The 23,232-nt window shown below is 39.7% G+C and overlaps 1 protein-coding gene across 5 annotated transcripts in view; it reads left to right on the top strand.

The window, feature by feature from the left end:
- Positions 1-350: 350 nt before the first annotated feature.
- The window catches only part of LOC111874734, a 69,239-nt gene continuing 46,357 nt past the window's right edge, over positions 351-23,232 (top strand). For 2 of the 5 annotated variants that reach the window (XM_023870474.2, XM_023870472.2), the window contains exons 1-5: positions 351-457; positions 1,651-1,737; positions 9,978-10,079; positions 20,093-20,235; positions 22,893-23,021. In XM_023870474.2, the coding sequence (XP_023726242.1) occupies positions 1,668-1,737; positions 9,978-10,079; positions 20,093-20,235; positions 22,893-23,021 (444 nt within the window). In that variant the 5' untranslated portion in view covers positions 351-457; positions 1,651-1,667. Of the gene's footprint in view, positions 458-1,650; positions 1,738-9,977; positions 10,080-13,157; positions 13,224-17,244; positions 17,364-20,092; positions 20,236-22,892; positions 23,022-23,232 lie in introns of those variants that run through there. The other 3 variants (XM_023870473.2, XM_033755575.1, XM_023870476.2) reach the window with 3 other exon arrangements.

Genomic DNA, 23,232 nt, shown 5'->3' with positions numbered 1-23,232 from the left:
CTGAGAATACTTGCTACCATCCAGTCCAGTTTTTTCCCGCCTCATATCAAAGGTTAAAATTTAAGATGAAAGTACAGTAACTACACTATTTTGTATTTTATATGTATAACTAAAATTTGACCTATTATTTTGGATGAGTGTAAAATCGGCCTCTGATCACAGTGGCCGCGCGGTCTAAGGCATGAACGGCAGTCGAGTTTATAACTCTGAATACGAAGGGGAAAGAAAAAAAAAGTCTGTGACGTGGCGAAGGATGTGAGAGGGGTAGTATTATAGTAGAGGGGGTTTGAGTTTATAACGACCGTAAGAATGCGCTGTAATCACTTATGTAATATGATTGGTATGGGAGTTGGTTTAGCGTTCCATTCATATGAGAGCAGTAGAATTGTCAAGCCCGCAAAGTGGTCAGACGCCTTAGAAGTGGGATTCTGTTAGTCGAAGCGTGTGCTCGAGTCAGGTATGGTGTACACAACCCAGCTTCAAATTTGGTTAAATAACACTCATATGATTTAGATTGTAGATCAGATCAATTTTAAAATTTCGTAGCATTTACTGTAGTTTTGGAATTAATTTATATAATTTTTATTGTTTGTAATTTGTTACGTGAATTATTGTATCTGCATGTGACGGCGTGTAGTTTGATAGAATTTTACCGATGTTTCTGAGGAAAACAATGCCTCAATTTTCAGGGTCGAAAAGTAAACCAAACAATTAGAATAGCGCTTACAGCCTATTTTCTCAGCTTACATTTCGATCCTAAAGATGGAGGAAGTATGTTTCTTCGAAATATCTGTAAACTTCTACCAAACTAAACAGCGTCATATTCTAGAAGATAATACTCCTAAAATTTTGGTCCTGATAGACTTAGAAAGCAATATTTTATTTAAGAGTGCGACCCCATTAGGCTGCATCATGCATATATTGCTTTCGAGACAGAGCAGGTGCCCCAGCTCCGGTACGAAACACTGCCGACATTTGACCACCTTCATAGGGAGCTGTTGAATGGGTTTCCTGTGTTTGGAAGAAATATGATCCTTGCAATGAATTCTATATTCCTCCTTAATAATAATAAATTAATATTCATTGCCTAGATATTAATGCATGGTTGTAGTAAGCTTTCTCTGAATATATTTTCAAATTGTGCTTCTTTAAGTTATCTTTTCAAGAAAACGTGCCATTATTTAAAACAAAAATGTCACGAAAAAATAAAATTTATTGAGTACTTAGTTTCATAAAATGTTACGCGTGTTCTTCATTCTTCGGTTCCGAAGCCCTGTAACATTTGTCACCTTTACAACAAATGTCCATTTTCTCATCTGGTAACCATTGCCATGTTTCTTGAAGTAGGTTCTGTTATGAGGGGAGAAAGATAATTTCATCCTAAACCCCCGAACCACGAGAGGTAATTCCTTTTTACCTTTTCACTATTTTCCCACCTGTTTAATATGGTTAATTACCAGAAGCTTTCGCTTCCGCTAGCTTAGCTCTCCAGGTGATCAGGGCGCACAAACCCCACCACTACGGTGAACCGAATTGTCGTAATATTCCAGGATGTAAAAAGTTCCATTTTATCTCTCTTAAAGTAAATATTGTTTTAGCGTATGCTGATATAAAGTTATCTGATCATTCACTCGTTTCCTTTGCTTGCAGTTTAGTCTGTGGCTGGCATGACCACATTCAAGATATGGGGTACTTGCAGGTTCCTTGCTGTTCTTCTAGTGTTACTTCTGTGTCAAGGTAAGTAACAATACCTCGGAATTTTATGGCAAACGAAAGATTGGTTTCAGATTAAATGTCGCTTCAGGCGCCAAATTCTTGTCACACCCATCAATTTCCCCCAAATTTCGTCAAATAACACACTACCAAACACTAAGGAATTTCGTCATTAGTGTTGTAATTCTTAAAACTGTTTTATGTATCTTGTTGGAATACCTGTTCAGATTTTTAATTAGTTGTCACGGTATGAACAAAAGATAAGTATAAAATATGACTTGTTGCTGACAGTTAAAAGAAAAGAAGTTGTAAAATGTGCAGTTCCCAGACTCCGCGCCTGCGCTGTCGCTTCGGCCCTGGACGCACATTATTATAAGGGAAGAGTGATTCACTGATGAGTAATAAATGTATATATGAATAGAGCCGCTGTGTGGAGTCGAGAAACCAGTGCTAGAAGTCCTGGTTCTGATTTTTATTCAAAACTATTGTCGAGGGAGAGACAGACGTAACCAATGTTGTCTTTTCAGGCTCACGTATTTTTAACTTCCACAGATTGAAACGGTGAAGCACTTTCTCGGTAATTTGTAGCTTAAAGATACAAAAGGTAAAGCTGGCCGTGCAACAAGCTGTGGAGACCCATAAGGTTGTGAGACGTCGAGGCTACCACATTTTCTAGACAATGAGCTCACCGATTACAGAGAGGCTGTCTGCCTCACGCGCCAACCGCCATCTAACACCAGGAAGAGTCCTGGTACCCACTTCTGCTGGACACTGAGTCGACCTCAGAGCCATATTTCGGCTAGAAGGATTAGGTCAATTGAAAAAGAACAATGATCTCGTCGGGTATCCAACGGGCGACTCAGTTTCAGAAACCCAATACGCATTAACAAGGAAATATTTTCTGTTTATATTTCTCATTGCTTATGAATTCGAATTATTTAGAGAATTCACATAGTATAATTTCAGACACTTAGTCAATAATTTGCCTAAAACATCAAACACGTCATTTTAGTAAAAAAAAGGCAGTTGACCTCTTGTATCGTAGGTCGTTCTCCAGATTTCTGCTACAGCCTTATGGCACAATATCGGTGTGCCTGCGTTCGCAAAACAACGATAGTTGTGTGTTCTGACGAATGGCACGCGTCAGTTTCAACTGCTGTCACATACGTCCTCAGTTTTAGTGGTGTTACTCCGGGCCTGCTTCCTACACTAAGAAAGCAACATATACGTAACTTCTATTGCTTTGAAGATGTCAACTTCTGTGATGTGACGTCTCATAGTCTGGTACATACCAGTGTTTCAGAGGAACCGACTGCCTCACTCTTAATGGCATTTTATCCTGAAAGTAAGCAATTGGTTCCTTCGAAACGTCTGTGAATATCTCCAAGACTATATAGCGTCACGATAAAGTGAACGGTAATCTTCATAGCCTGAGAACCTCAGATCTCTTGCGAATCAGTTCAGACTTATTAAAAAGGATAGTAAAGGTAAATTTGTCCCCGCACATAACTAATTAAACACTATTCCATGAAGGGGTATGAGGGAGTGAATGTATAAATTCATGTATTCTTAAACTCGACACTAATTGGAGGTGAATGGTCAGGTTCACGCCTCGGCCGCTTTAACCCCTGATAAAGCGTCCCCGGTAACTTTTGGATAGGAGATTTATTGTGCCCCAAACCGGGCTGGACGACGTGGAGAGCGGAAAAGTCTTGGCTCGAACTCCGACCCTGGGCCCTCCAGCCCATGGCCAGTCGCCATACGGCCTGCGCTATCTCTGCCCCGGCAAGAAGACAGTCCTTGCAGAAAATTAGATTCGTTCGAACCTGGTACTCGAGCCTTGTGTGAGAAGGGGGCCCTATGTCTTCAGACACCCAATAATTTCATCAATACTTCATCATAAAACTTAATTATAAAGATAAAATCTAACAAAAATGAAGATTAATAAAAAGAAAACTGACGATCCATCTTAAGAAAGTGACTTGAAGCTTATCCAAAACCATTTATCGGTAGGCGTCTAAAGTTGTAACCGTACCATCAGAAACAACGTTACAGAAGTAAATAACCCAGAATATTATACGTTGGGAGTGTAGGGATTCTTTGTGATTTAACAAAAATGTTGCCTTTCAGGGTTTCATAAACTATTTCAGTTATTCTCTCACGTTGCGGACAAAGAAGAGGCGGTCAATATAATTTCATGAAACACAAATTTATGGATCTGATACATGATTAGATCCCTTAGACATGGCTTATATTACATGGCTGTGTTTTTAGAAAGCATCTCACTCTTGTTATTAATCCGCGAATAGTAATTTCTTGGTAGTGTTATACAGAGTGTCTCAGGAGGAAAGGTTAGTATTCTGGGAGGTCATAGTATTTGCCATTCTAAGGGAAAAAATTGTCCATGTGTCATATACGGAACTGTTACTAAGAGAGAGATGTTTCACTGTAGAATTCTAGATTTGTTGATAAGAGATATAGGCACTTCCTAATGCCAGCATTTATTGTTCAAATAGCAAAGTTGGTACAATTTACCTAGTGTAAAACATTTTAGAATATTCCACCATCAACAACAGTGCGCTCTGCAACTAGTGCGAGTACATGCACACTTTTTGCTTAGAATGACCGACACTATGACCTCCCAGAATACTGACATTTCCTTCTGAGGCACTCGGTATATGGAGTTGGTTAATTTCAGGCTGATGGCCTCTTTTCTGCTGACTAATCGTATACTTTGTTTTTTTTTTTAGTTTAATTTAAATCGTTGTTGTGTTGATCGCTCCCTTGTTTAAATTTTGTAAGATAGCAGGATGCAAAATAATTAAATAAATACAATAAATTAACATATTTGAAACAAAAGTTTACGAAACTTACTGCCTCGGGAATTGAAATATTGAGTTCGTCGCTTTTACCGTAATTGAGATCACTTCGCTCAAATTTATTACCTGATTCCTTGATGGAGAAGCACTGTCGCTTATTCTAGCGTTGAGGTACTCCATCCGCCTGTGTAATGTAGAAAGCCTGTGTTATACTCCTACGAGAGGATAGTTTTGCTGAAGGCAACCCTAATACCAATTATAAAGAAAAAACTCCGTGGCCTGTAGTCCGCAAGCGAAATATACCGGCCGAGCGACCGCCGCTTGTCGGCGAAGTTAGTGCCAAATTCAGTGGGTAGAGGGTGTCAAGTGATCAGCGCAACGAATCCCCACGCCCGTTAATTTCGGTTTCCTAGACCGGAATACCAACTGTAACAAACAGAAATCTTGGAGTAATGACACGTTGTTACACGACATGTAAACTGCCTTTCATTACAGAATGGTATCACCCATAAATACTTTATTTGTATTTCTTCAATCCAAATATATTCGATTAGCCGTCCTTGAAAACGGAGAGAGCTGAGAGTGGTTTAGAGAGTTCTCATATCAAAGAAACCAAAAACAATATAATTAACGGAATACTAACCAGGCCTGGGTAATTAGATAGGATCTTCCGGGTTACGAGACTGTGAAGTAGAGTAGACATAAATGTACCCGTAAAGAATATGTTCGAATTAACTTGTACAGTGAAAGAAAGCACGTCCGTGAGGTTTTTAGTCGAGTGGAAAAATATGAAAGAAACTGACATTTCATTAATTCCGTGTGAAGGGTGGTTGCAGTACCTCAACCGTATCCCCGCGAGGTGTTGAAGGCGACGATACAGGAACTATGTGCCGGGGGGTATAACTGGGGCACCCTGTCACTGGGGGGTCATTAATACAGAAACGTGGAGGTCCAGGCTGGGGGATGGGCGCAAGCCCGGCGACAATGCTCTGCAAGACAAATCCAGATTCCAAAGAAGTGAAGAAAGGATGGTTTGATTTAATGCACAAATCTTGCAGAATCTTCTAACGAAGTTTATGGCTCAGAAGGTGCTGTTTTGATGATTATGGTAATACTTCGTGAGAGCTGCAGAATATCAAGAATCTGATGATGGTCACAATATTAACCGAAGCATGTAGTACTAACAGCGCGAATAAGTGTATTTTATGGACAGTGCAAAGAAATACCACACGACCATCAGAACATTCAGTTAAAAGTTGCCAAAATAAAACCAAAGAAGTAGGAATTAAAACAAGATACTCAAATACAATATTGTGTAAGCCTGATGAGTGTATTTCGGCCTACGTAACAAAATGGGCAAGAGAAAGGAAAATTAAACAAAAACTGATACAATTTTAAAAAAGCCTAATAGCCAAACAGAACAAGAATAAAGACTAAAATGTGCGCCCTTGTTTCTTCACTTGTAGGCACTGATTTTACATCGCAAGTCGCGCCTCAGTCGTTTCCCGTTATTTATTGCTAGTACCTGATTTTACTGGACAGCCTAAATTGAATGTAAAATGACGCGACCTTGTTCATAATTCAAGGCCCCCACTGATCCATTTCTTCCCAAATAGATTAATGAATATGTAACACTTTCATGGCCTAATTTGTTGCTGAATGCTAGGCGAAATGTAAAAGTATACAGTATGCTATTCTGAATTTTGATGCCGTGTATTGTGGCAGGTGTATTACAACGTCTCGGATTAACTTTCTCTTTCCATCTTCAGGACGGAAGTTACTTCTATCCTACAGTTTGATACAGAATCATGCGTTTATCTGAATTGTCGTTGCTTCTATAGTATCGATTCCCACATGAGATCATTGGAGGCAATACACCAGGTGTTCTCTGAGTAGGCCTACTTGGATCAAGACTGCTGAACTTAGTCAACCTAACACATTTTTCCATGCTCCTCTTCGACTTGGGATTAAGAAAAAATCTCTCGTAGATATGTTTGAGCATCATTTAACTGACGGAAAATTAAATTTCATTTAAGAGTACTATCTTCGTAGATGTGTGCGGGTACACGCTGTGGCGTAGTTGGTTTAGGCACTATGCTACAAGCCGGAAGGTCGCGGGATCGAATCCAGATGAGGTGGATTTTTTCAATTTACTCAATCCTTCCGGCCCAATATGGCTCTGGTGTCGACTTAGCCTCTAACAGAAATTAGTACCAAGAATATTTTTAGAATATTCTTGGGGGTAAAGGGCGGCCGGTGCGTAAGTCTTGACCACCTTAACGCCATCTATGAGCCAATTGTCTAGAAAATGTGGGAACCTCAACATCTCACAACACTATGGTTCTCTACGGCCTGTTACAGGGACACCTTTACTTTTTTACTTTTACCTTCGTAGATGTGACGCCGCGTATTCTGGTAGAAATCTACCGAGAAGAGTTCTGAAGATGGATACAGTACTTTCCTACGAAGCGTCAGCGAGGTACCTTAGTAGTACATATCTGGATTGAGCATTTAATTACCGAAAGGACGATGATAAACCGAGATTCATGTCATGTTTAATGCAAGATCGGTTTGCGCCTGGAAAACTCCGCCACTGAGAAAGATTAATAGTAGTCAGATATTCAGGTCTTAAGGCACTGAACATTTAAACACGATTGAAGTAATTAAAAAAAAAAACTCCGTGGCCTACAGTCCGCAAGCGAACTACGCCGACCGAGCGTCCGCTTCTTGTCGGCGAAGATAGTGCCAACTTTTGCGGATAGAAGGGTGTCACGTGGTCAGCTCAACGGATCCCCAAGGCCGTTGATCTCGGTTTTCAAAACCGGAGGCGCTATTTCCTTGATATAGCTCCTCAGTTATCCTCACGAGGCTGAGTTGACCCAGTTCCAAACCCACTACTTCTCAGAAATTCTGGTAGCGCCGAGAATCGAACCCAGGACCCCTGGATCTGTAGCCAAGAACTCTGGCCAATAGACCACAGAGGCGGTCACGATTGTAATAATGCGAGTTCAAATACATATTCAGCAGATATTCCGGTTGACTTATAACCAGGCAACTCCCAGCTATATCTGACCTATTGATGGAGCATCAAGTTGGGATACGTATTTCTTAAGCAGTTATCACATTGTCACGGTCTGTTAACTTGAGTTCATCACCTTCCTTGCTGCCCAGGAAGAACCAATCAAAGCAGGAGGTTGCCTACTCACCCCATCGCATAAGGTAGGAATCTTAAATCACAATGGCTGCATTCTTATAGTCACTTAACTACAGGTATTTGATTTCGCTGACGCACACCAGTACCGGCTAGACTGATAGTATTTACTGCCAGAGATAAGACTTACAATCTGACACTTCTGCTTTGCCACTGAGACGGGATCTAAAGTTACACGTTAACAGGACTTGAAAGCAACACTCGTGTTTGCAGCAGTTGCCACGATCTTGCAAGATTTCCGAACACCATACTTTGCTCGTAATGAGAATACAACGTGATAACTTTGCAACGACCACTGTCCTCGTCTGGCTTGTTCATCCCAGTTGTAAACTGACGCTTCAGTTCCTAATCTACATTATTACGTAAGATATCGCCCTCATTCTGTTCAACATTTTAACCAGCTGTTTCGACATTCAAGGGTTGCCCACGGTGTGCATGTGGGTTTTATTCTGTTACCAGTATAAACATCTTACTTACAGTACTGGATTTGAGGTTCTCAGAGCAATGACTACGAAACGTACGATCTTCCGGATTGTTAAAGTTGTATAGTTCGGTGTAAGTCCACCGACGTTTCGGGGGAAAATTTCGCATCCATATCAGGGTAGAAGAGTAAGATAGGTGGATTTTTCGACCACAAAGATAGAGGCGATATGTTCTCCGAAGCTACAATGGATTTCTTTTTTTTTCCCCCTTGGCACTACAGCTCCAGTGGGCCTAGGCCTACCTCCATGAACTTCTCCGTTCATCAATCGACTTCTACCGAAGTATAATTCTTTAAAATAGAGAAGATGATACTCTGTAGACAATTGACTCTCTTAAAGTAATGATATTTATAGTTGGGATCCGGCGTGTATTCTTGGAGGTAGGCACCGATATAATTAAACCTTTGTTTCGATTCGTGTACTAGAGTCAAAAGCTAAATACATTGATTGCAACTTTCAGATCTGCATATTTTATAGCCGCCATTCTACGTAACCAAAATTTTTATGAGTAATATGAAAAGAATATATTCACAGAAACGCCTAGTTCGTGAGCTGTGACGCCAACATCTAGATTAATATTGTCACTTTTCCGCAAATTTCTCGGCTGCCATGACACTGATAAACAACTGCAAAGAGCGTGTCATCAGTCAGAAAACAGTTGAGAACAACTGGCGAACTTATCGAAACAAGCTTTCACCCATCTCGTGTATATTCTGTGGCCGAGTGTTCCTTTCATGCTAAGGAAAATAACTACTGTAGCAGACAATTGCTGGAAATTCAGTAGATGGCTGTGCTGGTTAAATAACAGCCTTGTCTTCTGCCTGTCGAATGCATATAGCCAACCTGCACGACAAATTATTTGGGATATTTTTGCTCTATAGGAAATAAAATTTACACTACAGTATCCCTCACCAATCTGAACACTCAACACCACTCTTAATGCGCAATGTACAAGTTGTGTGAAAATAATAGGATACCAAATACTGTATTCAGATATGTGACAATCCAGTAATTGGGTGGATCATTGCTGACGTTTCGGAGGAACGTGCTGTTCTGATCTTTAAGTTAGAGAAATACTGTAGTTAGCTCCTCCCTTCGCTACTGTAGGTTGAGGAAGATCATTTCTCCGAAACGTAAAACGTCGGTAAATATCTACCAGACTACACGATACGTCGTCCCATAAACGTAATTTTTCATAGTCAATCTCGTATCTCGCCTTCTCTTTTAATTTGTTTAGTTTATTGATTACCCATGTTAAGTGGGTCCCTTGTCACCATTGCATGTCGCGTTCTGGTGTTTGCGGCTGGAGAAGACACCCTCCATACCCGGAGGGTATCTGTTAATGTATTGAATAAGTAGTTGCGTACAGCTGACAAGGGGTGGTCCTCCAGCATGGGGGATTGGCGTGTGGCTAACAACTCCTCACCGTATAAAATAAGCTTGTTACAAATGTCACGAAGGGTCTCGGACAAACTTTTAGGATAAACGACCTAAGCTACGGAAAACTGATTGATCTGGCTCAGGGGAGAGACAAATTGAGGAATCTTGTGAACACTGTAATAAACGTTTGGGTTCCACAAAATGCTAAGTCATTCCTGAGTAGCTGTACAACCGGCGGCTTCTCAAGAAATGTTCAGCTTCATGGAGTCAGTAAATTGACTGATTTTAATTCTTCCTTGGCGTTTATCCTGATTATTGTATTTACAGTAGCGTATTATGATATTTCACATCACTGGCAATTTCTGTTTTCAGAAACAGTGCAGACGAAACTGCCATCAAGTGACGAAACTGCTGTAAGAGCTCTCAAGTGCATCTTCTGGACGGATCCTGTGCGAACATGTGTCGATTCAACAGGTACGCCCCATTAGATAACCTTTTAGTTGTAATGTGTACCAGATGTCTTCTGCCTGGAGAGTGTCAAAAGGAGGCTTATGGCAGATTAAACGCAGTCGAATGGATAGAGAGGAATGAATGAATTCAGAGACTCGTGTCAACGGATTACTTGTAATTCGCAGTTAACCTTAAATGTATTTTTATCTGGTATGAAGATTGAATGCACGTATTGTGCTTATGGTGCAAATACAGTAGAACTTGGTTATAACGTCATCAAAGGGACCTAAAAATAGTGTCGTTATAAACGAATGTCGTTGTAACCGAAATGGGCACTTCCACAGTAGCCTTATGTTAGTCACGTAAAAATCTACCAAAAACCGAGTTAAAATGTTGCATTTTTTTTAGTAAAATACGTAGTTAAGTACAGACTAACGTAACATTAACGTGGAATTGCCCAAATGTGTAATATCAAAGACATATTACAGCGCTTTTCACTGACAATACACACCGCACTAATACTGTATATTAAAGGTAGGCCTACTCACCAAATTACAGTAGATTACATCAATTGTTGTGCCTTACTGTACCTAGATACGAGTACAGTAATCAGTTATCTTCATCTGTTTCCTGTTACTTGCCCAATACACACTTTCTAAATTACGTTCAATGTCCATATCAGAGAAATTCAGGAATGAAAATGACTTTACATACGAGGTTGATGCATTTGTGCATGTCGTACTAAGCAAGGTATAAAAACAGTTGCTTTATGAGGAATTAGTTCGTACGATTGAATATTTGACGCAATAGACAAGGTGTCGCAGAAACCGATGTTGCTATAACCAAGTTTTACTGTAGATGGTGCCTTCTCACCACAGAAGCCTGGGATTAAACCATGGTAACTTCATGGTAGAATTAATGACGGCACTGGAGTAGGATTTTCTCGGATATCCGTTGGTTTTTCCCTGCTAGTCATCATGCCACTATTGCTCCGCACACATTTATTATGCAAACCCCTGAGGTGTCCAAATACCTGAAACCGGCAGAACATTATTACTCGTCCATGTTCTGTATTTTAAGTTGGAGGCTTCATCTCTAACCTGGCACCATCTTTGACCTAGTACTCGTACTTGCTTAATTACAGCGAGGTACTGTTGCTATTTTCATGTACATAATTATTCGCCACAAACAAGTAAAGAGAATAATTTAAAGTACGTTCAGTTCGGAGAAAATATTCGAATTGTAGGTGACAAACTGTGTGGAAAAACAGTGGATCTATTAGCAAATTCATGAGAACGTTGCTGTATAGGGTGTTCTTGTATTCCGGCAAACAAATTAGACGTCCACATTTACACCAGGAGCAGAGAGCATTTTGCTTTTATTGAAAGGAATATAGAAACAAGGAGAGAGAGACAGAAACACTCATAAGCGTGTGTGGACATAGATTTCGAGCAGTCTAGATACTAATGCCTTCAGATGCGCTCTGAACTAAACGTGTGTCTGTGCAGACCTCGTAATATAAACAGTATCTCCGTATCTTTCTCTCGTTATGTTTGGCCTTATTTTTAATATTACTATAATCTCCATTCTGGTTCTAAAATTTACTGAAAAGACTGTAAGTACTCTTAGAAGACAAAGCGTTAACCAATTGCTAGGTTTTGAAGTTCTCGCAGGACATGTGGTCCGGAAAAAATTCACCGACGTTTCGAGTGAACACATTGTCTCGAAAGTTAGGGCTGAAGAGCAAGTGAAGCAAGCAGGCAGCAAGTTTTGTTTGACCTCTGAATCTTGCTGGTTGCTTGCTTGGCTTCCTCCTGAATTCTGACGATAGACGCAGCATGTTACTCCGAAACGTAAGAGAACTCCTACCGGGCTACACTGCGTTACGTACGAAACGATAATCTTTCTTATATATGTTTCTCAGAAAAGATTCAGAACCGAGCTCGTTTGGTTTCGTTACACGGCGTAGCGTAGTCTGTATGTGTGTAAGGGTGGGCCATAAAATCCGGCCCCCGCACTGCGACCTTCAGTGATCTACTGTGCTTCCCCTTTGGATGAATCCTTTATTAATCCTAAACTTCGAATGAAATGTAGAACTTTATTTATGGGGGCGTCATAAAAGTCACTTGGTTCAATGAAGAACTGACCCAGGTGACGAAATCTTACGTAAGCTATGGCCTCACAATCACATAGGATATGTGGGGCTGATTCGTCTTCTTAAAGGCACCTTTCACGGGTTGGGGCATCTGTCAGTCCAAATTTGAAAAGGTCGTAGTCGGTATAGCGACTGGCTACGGGCTTGACGACGGAGGGTTCGGATTTCGAGTCCCAGTAGGGTCAAGAAATTTCTCCAAATCGTCCAGACCGGCTCTGGGGTCAACCCAACCTCCTATTCAATGGGTAACGGGGGCTCCTTTCCCGGTGGTAAAGCGGCCGGGGCGTGAAGCTGACCCCCCCAACCTCCAACTAGTGCCGAGGTCAAGTAAATGTGGATCTATACATCCACTCCCACATACATATTCATGGCGTAGTGCTGAAGTCGTTGAGCACAGGGACAACTTCACACATTCAAGATTGTCTGCAGTCTTTACTTCACCGTTTTTCTGCCGTAATTTGCCGTGTGCTAGGAATGTTTGTTAATTGGCATTTCCTGATTGTTGGATTTTGTTTAAGAGTTACAGGCTTGTGACAAATATGCCACCTTTCCCACTGCAGCTTTCAAGCAATGTTGTGAGCAAGGAGACACTAAGTAATCATATCTAAATAGAAATTGTGTCTTATCCAAGTAGAATTGCTTGTGGCATGAAAATTGCAATACTAACTACTAGATAAATTACATTTTGATCATGAAGAACTTTTCATAAATATACACAATCCGCGCGTGCACACGCACACATAGCACGCACACACGAATACACACACCAACACACACAAAGTGACAATCAGATTCAGAATTTGTCATATGGCAATAGGATATGAAATAAATCATACGTAGGTGAGTCAGTAAGTAAGTTACAAATTGATGTGGGGCAATGTTTGAATGAGGCACTTGAGGCAATCGCCACTAGATGGCAGCATTAGTAAGGTGGCAATTGATGACGTTGGACACCATGCCTGAGTGTACAACCCTCGAGCAGCGCTCCGTTGTGCGATTTTTGTGGGCAAAAGGTATGGAATCAAAGAATATTCATAAAGAAATGCTTCCCATTTACGGTGAGAAGTGCTTGTCACGTCAAGCTGTTTACAATTGGGTGTATAAGTTCTCTGAAGGGCGGACACATGTCGAAGACGAACAGCGCGTCGGGAGGCCAACGGAGATTGCCGCAGAGGCGAATGTGCAACGGCTTGAAGACTTAGGCCTTTTGCACACGGGGCCACCGTGGTTGCGCCACCACGGTAGCACGACCATGCGCACCATTGCGGTTACATGGACTCTTTTACACTGGGCGATTTGTGGTGGCGGAAGCTTCGTTGGTGGCGCTTCCAGGAATGCGGTGGCCGGAGGATGCGATTTTACGAGCGACCAGGCTGGTCGTGGCGTCGTACCACCATGTCAGGCCACTGTCCGGTGTTGTGCCTTGTACATGGTGTGGTCCAGTACAGCCACTTGTAGTGTACCCGGTTAGTTCATTCCGATTATATTTTAAAATTGTAAAATGAGTTCGGAAGACAATTTTGACTCGAAAAGATTCATTTTAGAAGTTCACGACAGGCCAGCCATTTGGGATATCAGTTGTAAGGATTACCCCTCTAGAGACTTGAAAAAGAAATGTTTGTTGGAGCTGGTAAACACATTCAGTCATTAAGAAAACGCAACTGAAGCTGATTTAAATGAATTAGGTAAGTAAATTTATTTTAATGAATTATATGCAATTATAAAATTATAGAAGTAAGCGAAATACGGTATACAGTTGAGTGTGTGAAAATGAGTCATAATAATAATAATAATAATAATAATAATAAATAATAATAATAATAATAATTTAACAATAACAAACATTTTAAAGACTTTTTTTTAATATTCTTTCTTTTAAGTTCTGACATTCTTAGTTCTTAGAAATAAATCAAATTACATGATACTGCCATTCTAATGCACCTTCAGTGCTGTCAAAGTAGTCAGCAAAGTTGTCCCTGACGTTTATAGCAGTGGCTGTCCCTCTGCTTTCATTATCAACATTGAGACCTTCAAATCCAGTGACGTGTAAAGTTTCTTCAAATTTGTAGCTCTCTCTTCTCCTCACAAAATTGTGCAGAATACAGCATGCCTTGATGATATCTTCTGCCAGGGAGAGACCCACATTCATTGGTCTGTGGAATATCCTCCATTTGTTAGACAGTAGGCCAAAAGAGCTCTCTATGAATCTGCGTGCTCTGGAATGACAGTAGTTGTACACCTTTTTTCGTGTTGTCGAAGACTTCTTTGGATATGGGTGCATTGCATGACCTGAAAGTGCAAAAGCTTCATCTGCGACAATTACATATGGCAGATGTGTATTGAAATATTCACTGATCGGTTTTGCTGTTGGCAATTTTAATGTATTATTTTTTATTGCGTCGTATAAGGCACTGTTCTTAAATACAGTTGAATCACTTTCTTTTCCATAGGCACCGATATCAACAAAAGTAAACAGATAATTCGAATTGCACATGGCCAACAAGACAACAGAAAAATAGTGTTTATAATTATAGTACATGGATCCAGTATGTGTAGGTTGAATTACACGCACATGCCTCCCATCCATAGCGCCCACACAGTTGGGATAATTTGCTGCAGAATAGAAATCCTCAGCTATACATTTCCACTTCTTGGCATCCGGTTGAGCTAAACATACACTCTTCGTCGTCCTCCATATTTCTTGAGTTACTTGCTTCACAATTTTGCTCAGTGCTGATATCCCCAAATGAAAGTACAGATGTAAATCAGTCATTGTGCATCCACTTCCGAGATATCTGGAACATGAAAACTATTGATATGTCCTTCAATTAGTAGAATAACTTACTTGCCGTGAGCAGTGAGTGCTCATGACAAATAACAAATAAATAAAAACTGAGTGCTCACATGTGTGTGTGTGTGTGTGTGTAACGCAAGGCCCCATTATAAATTTTCAATATTTTAATTTTGTTTTATGACGAATCACGATGAATACAGTGTAGACATAAATGTGTCAGTTGATATAAACAGCTTTTATTATCAATGGTACAATGTCTCTATTACAGGCAGAGGTTTGCAGCGCAAGTGGAAAAGTCTAAGAGACTGTTACTCAAGGGAATGTAAAAGACTAGCAAAAGCAAAATCTGGGTCACCTGCCTTAAGAAAAACCCCCATATGTGTACTACCAGCAGCTGTCTTTTTTTAAATACAGTCATTACTCTCAAAAACACCTCCAGTAACGTGGAAGAAGAACCCGTCAACGAAGTTTCTGATGATACTGGAGAGGTACCGGCAGTTTCGGCCGAACCATGATTAGATAACAAAAATAAGAAGCGAAAAGTTGAGCAGGTGTCCAGAGATGTAGAGGAAATTCTAGGCGTTCTGAAATCTAGCATTCAGTCCCGAGAAGACAGAGTAAATGCCCTCGAAAACGATTGTGATCATCTCTTTCTTCTATTATTATTAAAGCCTCTGAAGGAAGTTCCTGAATGCATGCGGTTTTCTGTTAAAATGAAAATTATGCAAGTGATTGAAAATGCCGGCAAAAAAGCCACTTCTTCGACTGCTGGCCCTTCAAATGTTACACCAAATTTTACATGCGACCAACGAACACACCATCATGAGCTACACCACCAGCAACAACAATACACTTTAACACCACTTACAACAGCTGCACATCAAATGCGTTCAACTTCAGTGCAGAGTCTGTCAACTGGAAGTGATTCCTCTGCTGAATTTGGAATGATTGAATTTCGCAATGTTTACTAATAACAAAAATAAGTTTCATTGCGTTTTTGTCTAGTTAATACTAAATCCTCTCAATTCTATACTTCAATAAAATCAGTGTAATATTAAATGAAACTAGCATTATTTTTGTATTGTTATATCTCAATAAACCATCTTATTCTAATGTAGTTATAACTTTCTTACTTACCTCAAAGTCACAACTAGTTTTTCTTCAGGTGGTATGCTGTCTCTCATAGTTGTATCAACACCAGTTAGTCTGTGTTTTAAACACTGCAGTTACTCATCAAAAGAGGCAATACTCATGCGCACAAAATTAAAAAAACTTATCTGGATTATTTCTAAGATCACTGTACAGAGTGTAAAATACACCTTTCATAGATCTATCGTGCAACATTGGACGTATCCAAAATCTTCGGTTTTTACGGCGTTTTTGTAAATGCACGAACGTAATTACACCAACTACCTCTTCCAACTCCATTTTCAGCACTGACTGTTACTTTTCTATGGCGTTGGTTGCGCGTTTTTGTTCAAATAAAATTCGAGCTTCCAGGAGAAGCGCCACTTGGTGGTGCAACCACGGTGGTCCCATGTACAAAAGGCTATAAAATTGGAGCTTCCTGCAGAAGGACCACTAATGGTGGCGTGACCACAGTGGCCCCGTGTGCAAAGGGCCTTAATCCGAGCAGACAGAAGGCTAACTATAGACACTATAGCCACTGCTATTTGTTGTTCACACTGTTTGGCCTACCTCATAATGCACGACAGGTTAGGTTTTCACAAAGTCTGTGCATGCTCGGTGCCGCACATGCTGACCCCACAACACAAAATGCAAAGAATGGGTCTGGCATTACAGCATCTCAATCGCTACCACGATGAAGGACACGGTATGCTAGCCCAAATTTTCACAGGTGATGAGTCTTGGGTTCACCATTACCAGCCCAAGACAAAGCGCCCGTCAGTGCAGTGGAAACATCCTGCGTCACCTGACAAAAAAAAGTTTAAAGTGACACCATCCTCCAAGAAAGAGATGCTCACAGTCTTCTGTTGCCCTTGCATGGCAATGTGCATCCCCATACTGTCAACAAGACGAATAAGACGCTGCAAAATTTCAAGTGGGAAGTCCTCGATCATCCTCCATATAGCCCTAACCTTGCCCCAAGCGACTTCCATTTGTTCGGCCCCCTTAAACATCATCTTTCGGCTGAACCTTTTCCTGACCATGAAGCTGTAGAAAGGGAAGTCACCGCCTGGTTCCGACAGCAGCCCAAGGAAATTTATGCTGCTGGTTTTCAGGGGCTTGTGAAATGATGGGACACATGCCTTAATGTACAAGGAAATTAGTGGGGGTGGAGTCCAGCTGGGTCCACTCGTCACGGTGGCCACTGATTGGCCTATTGTACTTCCCCTGGGTGAGTATGATGATGGAGAATTTGGTGGAATGAAGATTGGCAGGGGAAACCGAAGTGCTTGGAGAAAACCCACCCTAGGGCCACTTTGTCCACCACAAATCCCACTTGACCAGACCCGGGATCGAACCCAGGCCACCGTGGTGGGAAGCCGGCGACTAACCGCTTGAGCTATTGTGTGGCCTACAATGGGATTATGTTGAGAAATAAGGGCATTTTTCAAATCAGTTCTCTTATTTGTTTAAGTTCTATATCCATTTGTAACTTACTTATTGACTTACCCCTGTATATGAAAATAAATAAAATATATTGGCTTGACATAAAATTATTTTAACGGTATTATGTGATCATAAAAACTATATAAAACAGACTTTACCATAAATCATAAATACTCCATGTTATTTGAGATAAAGTTCATTAGGAAATTTATGTAATCGTTGGGGGCATGTGGTAGTGTAGTTGGTTGAAGGACTACGAATATACCAGAAGGTGGAAGGTCATGGGTTAGATTCATGTTGAGGTCACTGGATTTTTCAATTAACCTAGTACTTCAAGTGACACTATGGCCCTGGGGTTGATGCAGCCTCTAACAGACATAAGTGCCATGAATCTTCCTGAGCATAAAGGGTGGCTGGCATGTAAGGCCGACTACCTCACCACCAACTGTGAGCTGACTGTCTAGAAAATGTGGGAGCTTCAATGTATCTCAATTCTATAGGCCTCCACAGCCTGTTACAAGGATAGCTTTAGCTTTCATGTGCTCATATGGAAGAGGTAGAATGATTAATCTTTTAAATATATTTTGATGTAAAATATCGTAGTTTCCACAAAATATAGTTTGATTTTCACTGTTAAAGCAAGTATGATTTTGCTGTTAGGTGAATTGTTAAAAATACTATTCCATACTGCATAATTTAAGGAAAAGAAATACATTTTTAAGTGTATCAGTATTGCAAATATGAAATGTGTTGTAATTGAACAATGTGCTTTTTTTTTTTACCTTAGGTATCATTTGTTTAGTTGATCAATTGCAGAATTTCAAACTCTGTAATTAATGTGTCTTCTACATATTTTTCATTGTGCACAATATTTCATGCATACTATGCACAATTATTTATTACAAATTATGTTACATTTATTCATATTTTATCAAGCTCTAGGCTAAATTTATTAGCAGCTAACCAGTTACTTGTGGCAGGAAAGACAAAATTGACAGTGAACAATAATCATCAAAATTTTTACAAGAAATTAAGACACTAATATCATAAGCAAATTTTATGTGCCACAGTATGGAATTTATTGTTATGTGAAGGTAATTTACAAAGAGTAGCATACTGTGGATCTATCCTGCTTTGAATCAGTTACACATTCATGATTTATTGTGACTTTTCTCAAAGTCAATATGCTGATGTTTAACTATAGCTATCTCATCACTAGGCAGGTTGGTGTAGTCATCATGGGTTGGACTTAAATGTAGCAGATGCTCAGTTTTAATCTTGATCCTTTCCAATTTTACATTAATCAGTCATCCGATCATTAAACTCTGTATAATCTTGATCAGGAGTGAACAACTTTTCAGGCAGGTGGGTCACACTGAAAGAAACAGCATGATACAAGGACTGGAACATTAAAATATCTCCACCATAACTGCTAACATGAAACTGAACTTTACAACCAGAATTGCTGAAACATGCCATATTAGTGTGAAACGTTGCTCTGCAAGAGAATCAACGTTTGTTTCCATATGATTGAAAAATTGAGGAAGATAAGATGGGCAGGGGATGTAGCATGAAAAGGGGAGATGTGCACATCAATGATTCTTGATTGGAACTTGAATTTTGTTTGTTACATACATTTTGAAACCTGTTTGTATATGTGTTACCAAATACGAGGAATCATTTATACAGCATAAATACTTGAAAAGGGAACAGTTAATGATCCATGCTTATGGAGAATTTCAAAGGAAAAAAAATATAGAGGTTAACATTTACCAGCTGTTTTTGAAATAATTTCAGCTTCATTTTAAAAGCTCTGGCAGCTCCAAACATATCAGAAATCAGTTTATGTTGACCTTGAAGTTTTGTATTTAAGGCACTTACTTGCTGGCTGATATCACATAATAAAGCCATTTTTCAGTACAAAGTTAAGCCACAACATTGTCTTTCTCATTCATGAACATTTCTATTTCTAGCCGTGAAGCTGAGAAATGTGTCAAAAGTATTCACAGATTTGCTATAGAACCTCATGTTGTAAGATGTTCCTTTAGGCATCATGAATTTATGAGAAAGAAGATTAAAATAAAACTCGTGATTGTTAAATTTATGGTATTGAGTAAATTTCACAAGTGACATCACAACTTTTGTAATGTGCTCAAACTTCAAAAAGAGCTAAACTGTTCACTGTAATTCTTTGTGATTTAATGATCCTAGTATCAGTGCTTAGTACTGTCAGTCTTGAAAGAGCATTGGCTGACAGTCACATGTTTATCAAGTGCATTGATAGACACTCTGCCTGAAAAATGCATTGCCTGTCGTTTCTTCTACCAGACATCCTTGTCTGACCACTTCAAATATGCAGTTGCATGCTTTGATGTTTATAGTTGAAATCATCTGACAATAGTGCTGCAATGCTGAAATCCAAATGTCTTAAAATCGTTTTTTGCTTGTGAATAGCAAGAGACTTTGTGTTCAGTCAGTAGAATTTTAGATTTAAGTGCTCAATTTCTTGTTTAGGTTATGTATTGCCCAACAGACTTATGCAGATGTATGAAAATATGAATGAAGAGATGAAGGAAAGCATTAGAGCTGGCAGGCTGGAAACTATGACACCAGAAGATTTTGCAAAACTTCCCACTTCATTTTTCCTGTTAATTTCAGTAAGTATAGAATCTCATATTGTAGTTAATATTAATGACTCAGCTCTACCAGTTTATAAGTAATAACTGTCTCTAAGAGGCAGGCTTTAATTTGCAGAAAATATATTCTGTAGCTCAGCCTACAAATGTGTTTTTTAAGAGTGGATGAGTTTCTATACGTGTGTACATAACTTGACTTTATATATAAAGTGGCCTCTGTAGTCTAGGGGTAACGTTCCTACCTCATGACTCAAGGTACGGGGGTTCAAACCCAGCGGAGGTTGTGGAATTTTTAAGGGCGGAAAAATTCAGGGAACAAGTCCTCCGGGAGGGACTTTAAGCCGTGGGTCCCGTGTCGTAGCTTTACGGCACGTAAAAGAACCTCTTGTCTCAAGGAGACCTCTGAGTCAAATTTGTAAGGACATTTCCCGCCCAACAATAGTCTCTAACGCCTCTGGTAGATGTGGAAAGCATCTAGATACCGCTGAGCCAGTAGAGGCCGAACTCGCTGGCTGAGTCGGGACTGATGGCACGCACCAGTATCGGTAGGGTATAGAGACTGGTAGAATATCACAGGGGGACGTACAATAGACCACTGGTCGCGGTGCATGGGGAAACCCACCCCCTCCAATAATAATAATAATAATAATAATAATATATAAACACACACACACACACATACACGTGTGCATGTAAGAGATTCCATACTTTATTCATTAGATGGAACAGAGGAAACTTTCTGTCTTCAGCAACTGGAAAAATTGTAAAAGTCTACACATAGAAATCCTTTGAAGGCCAGGTGATATATTTCAAATGCTGTAAGTGTCTTGCAGGTTGCAGTTTTTCACTCTGAATTATTCTTGACATTCTTTAAATTATATAATTCTATTTATATTGTGTATCATTTATTTAACTAGTAATAGTGGTCTAGAGTGTGGTGTCTATTTTTTTTAATTCGCTTAGTAGTGGGTGGAGTCCAACTGGGTCCACTTGGCATGGTGGTCACTGATTGGCCTATTGTAATCTGCCCCGGGTGATTATGATGATGGAGAATTTGGTGGAATGAAGATTGGCAGGGGAAACCGAAGTACTCGGAGAAAACCAGCCCCAGCACCACTTTGTCCTGCTTGACCAGACCCGGGATCGAACCCGGGCCGCTGCGGTGGGAAGCCAGCGACTCACCACTTGAGCTATGGCGCGGCCTAGTGTGGTGTCTGTATCACATCATATATTTAAGACTGCACCATTCCTGTGAACTACAAAAGCATCTGGATTATCTGTTTGAATTTTCTTAAGGACATAAATTTTTTGCAAGGTTAGAAAATTTCTCAAGATCTGCAGTAGAAAACTGCAATGAAACACCATTTATAATCAGTACTATTTATGGTTTTGAGTATGTATATATTACAGAATGTAGTCTGCCATCAGCAGATGCATAGATGCATAGATGTATGCATAGCATAGCAATTCTGATCCATGTGCTCCCTTTTAATAATTTATAAAACTTTCAGACTTGGAGGAAAGAGTGTTCTGGGTATAAAATTTCATACATTTTTCTCTACAACTTTTATCCAAAGCATTTTCACACTGTTAAATATTTATCTAGTTACGCTGGAGTTGCATTCAGAAACACATGTAGGTCCTCATGTAGTCACCATTTTTGTTGTCTGAGTATAACCAAGTGGCTTGTAAATTTTAGTGGAACACCCCAGTACCAAATTCTATAAAAATTAAGTAATGATCAAGTTGTCATGGTGAAGCTAAAAGGCTACATTTTAATTCCATTAAAATTGTTCAGTGGCCTACAGACTTGGCGAAGCCATCAATTTTCTTAGATTCTTGCTGAAAGTGGTCATATTTGAATTTGTATTTGAATATAATATTATTTGAAAATAATATAAAAGGATTATTGAAAATTGAGATTTTTCATGTAATGTATAGCTTTACAAGAGTAAACTGAAAAATACATCTACAGTTCCCACTTCCAATAATTTTGTGCTGGGCAAGTCTGTGTTGAAATATGTTTGACAGTGGATCAGAGAGTACTGAAATTTTTTAATTTTCCCATGTGAAAGTAAATTTGTGTCCTGCTATAGAGTCCTACACTTCCTTTGTCGTTCCCACTCATAATACTGTTACAAAATCTTATAGAAGACCACCAGTACTGAATGTTGTATTTTTAGATGCAATTTTGGGATATATTTCATGCAGATATATTTAATATTATTATAGTTAATTTTAGGGTGATTCGGTAGTGCAGTTGGTTGAGGCACTATGTTACAAGCCGGAAAGTCGGAGGTTCGATTCCTGATGAGATTGTTGGATTTTTCAATTCATCTAATCCTTCCAGCCGCACTATGTTCCTGGGGTCAACTCAGTCTCTAATAGAAATAAGTACCAGGAATCTTCCTGGGGGTAAAGGGTGATCGGCAGATAAGGCTGACAACCTCACTGCCATTGGTGAGCCAATTGTCTAGAAAATGTGGTAGCCTCGACATCTCACAACCGTATTGGCCTCCACAGCCTGTTTACAAGGATAACTTGACCTTTTTCTTGTAATTAATTTTAAGATTTAAATGTAACATATGCATTTGCAGCACTGTCATTGACATTTTTAATAGATGCATTTTCATTCATTTATTTTAAATTTAAATATTTATTTTATGCATTTTCTTTAGTCCCACCATTTGATCAGTATTTCGGGTTCATCACTGGCTGCATTGCTTATCAGCTCTCAAGACGTGGCTGTTGCAGTCAAAATAATGGAAAATTTAAACACTGGCATGTTGGAAGAGTTTTTCAAGAAGGTATGGTAAATTGTATCTCATAGTATTTTAAGTAATTGTGTTTCCCAAAGAATATTTTATAACATTTCTGCATAGATTCTGGTTTTGCATTTGCATGTAGTGTATGTTCCAAATGTTATCAAATTTCCTGTCCCCGTGCTCCTATCGCAGATGAAATAATGGAATAAGTTGACATAGGTTCCAACCTATGTACGTACGTTTTTAAGTATCC

The sequence above is a fragment of the Cryptotermes secundus genome, unplaced genomic scaffold (genome assembly GCF_002891405.2).
Source record: "Cryptotermes secundus unplaced genomic scaffold, Csec_1.0 scaffold390, whole genome shotgun sequence".
NCBI classification, from domain to species: Eukaryota; Metazoa; Arthropoda; class Insecta; order Blattodea; family Kalotermitidae; genus Cryptotermes; species Cryptotermes secundus.
This window is presented reverse-complemented; position numbering and strand designations above follow the sequence as displayed.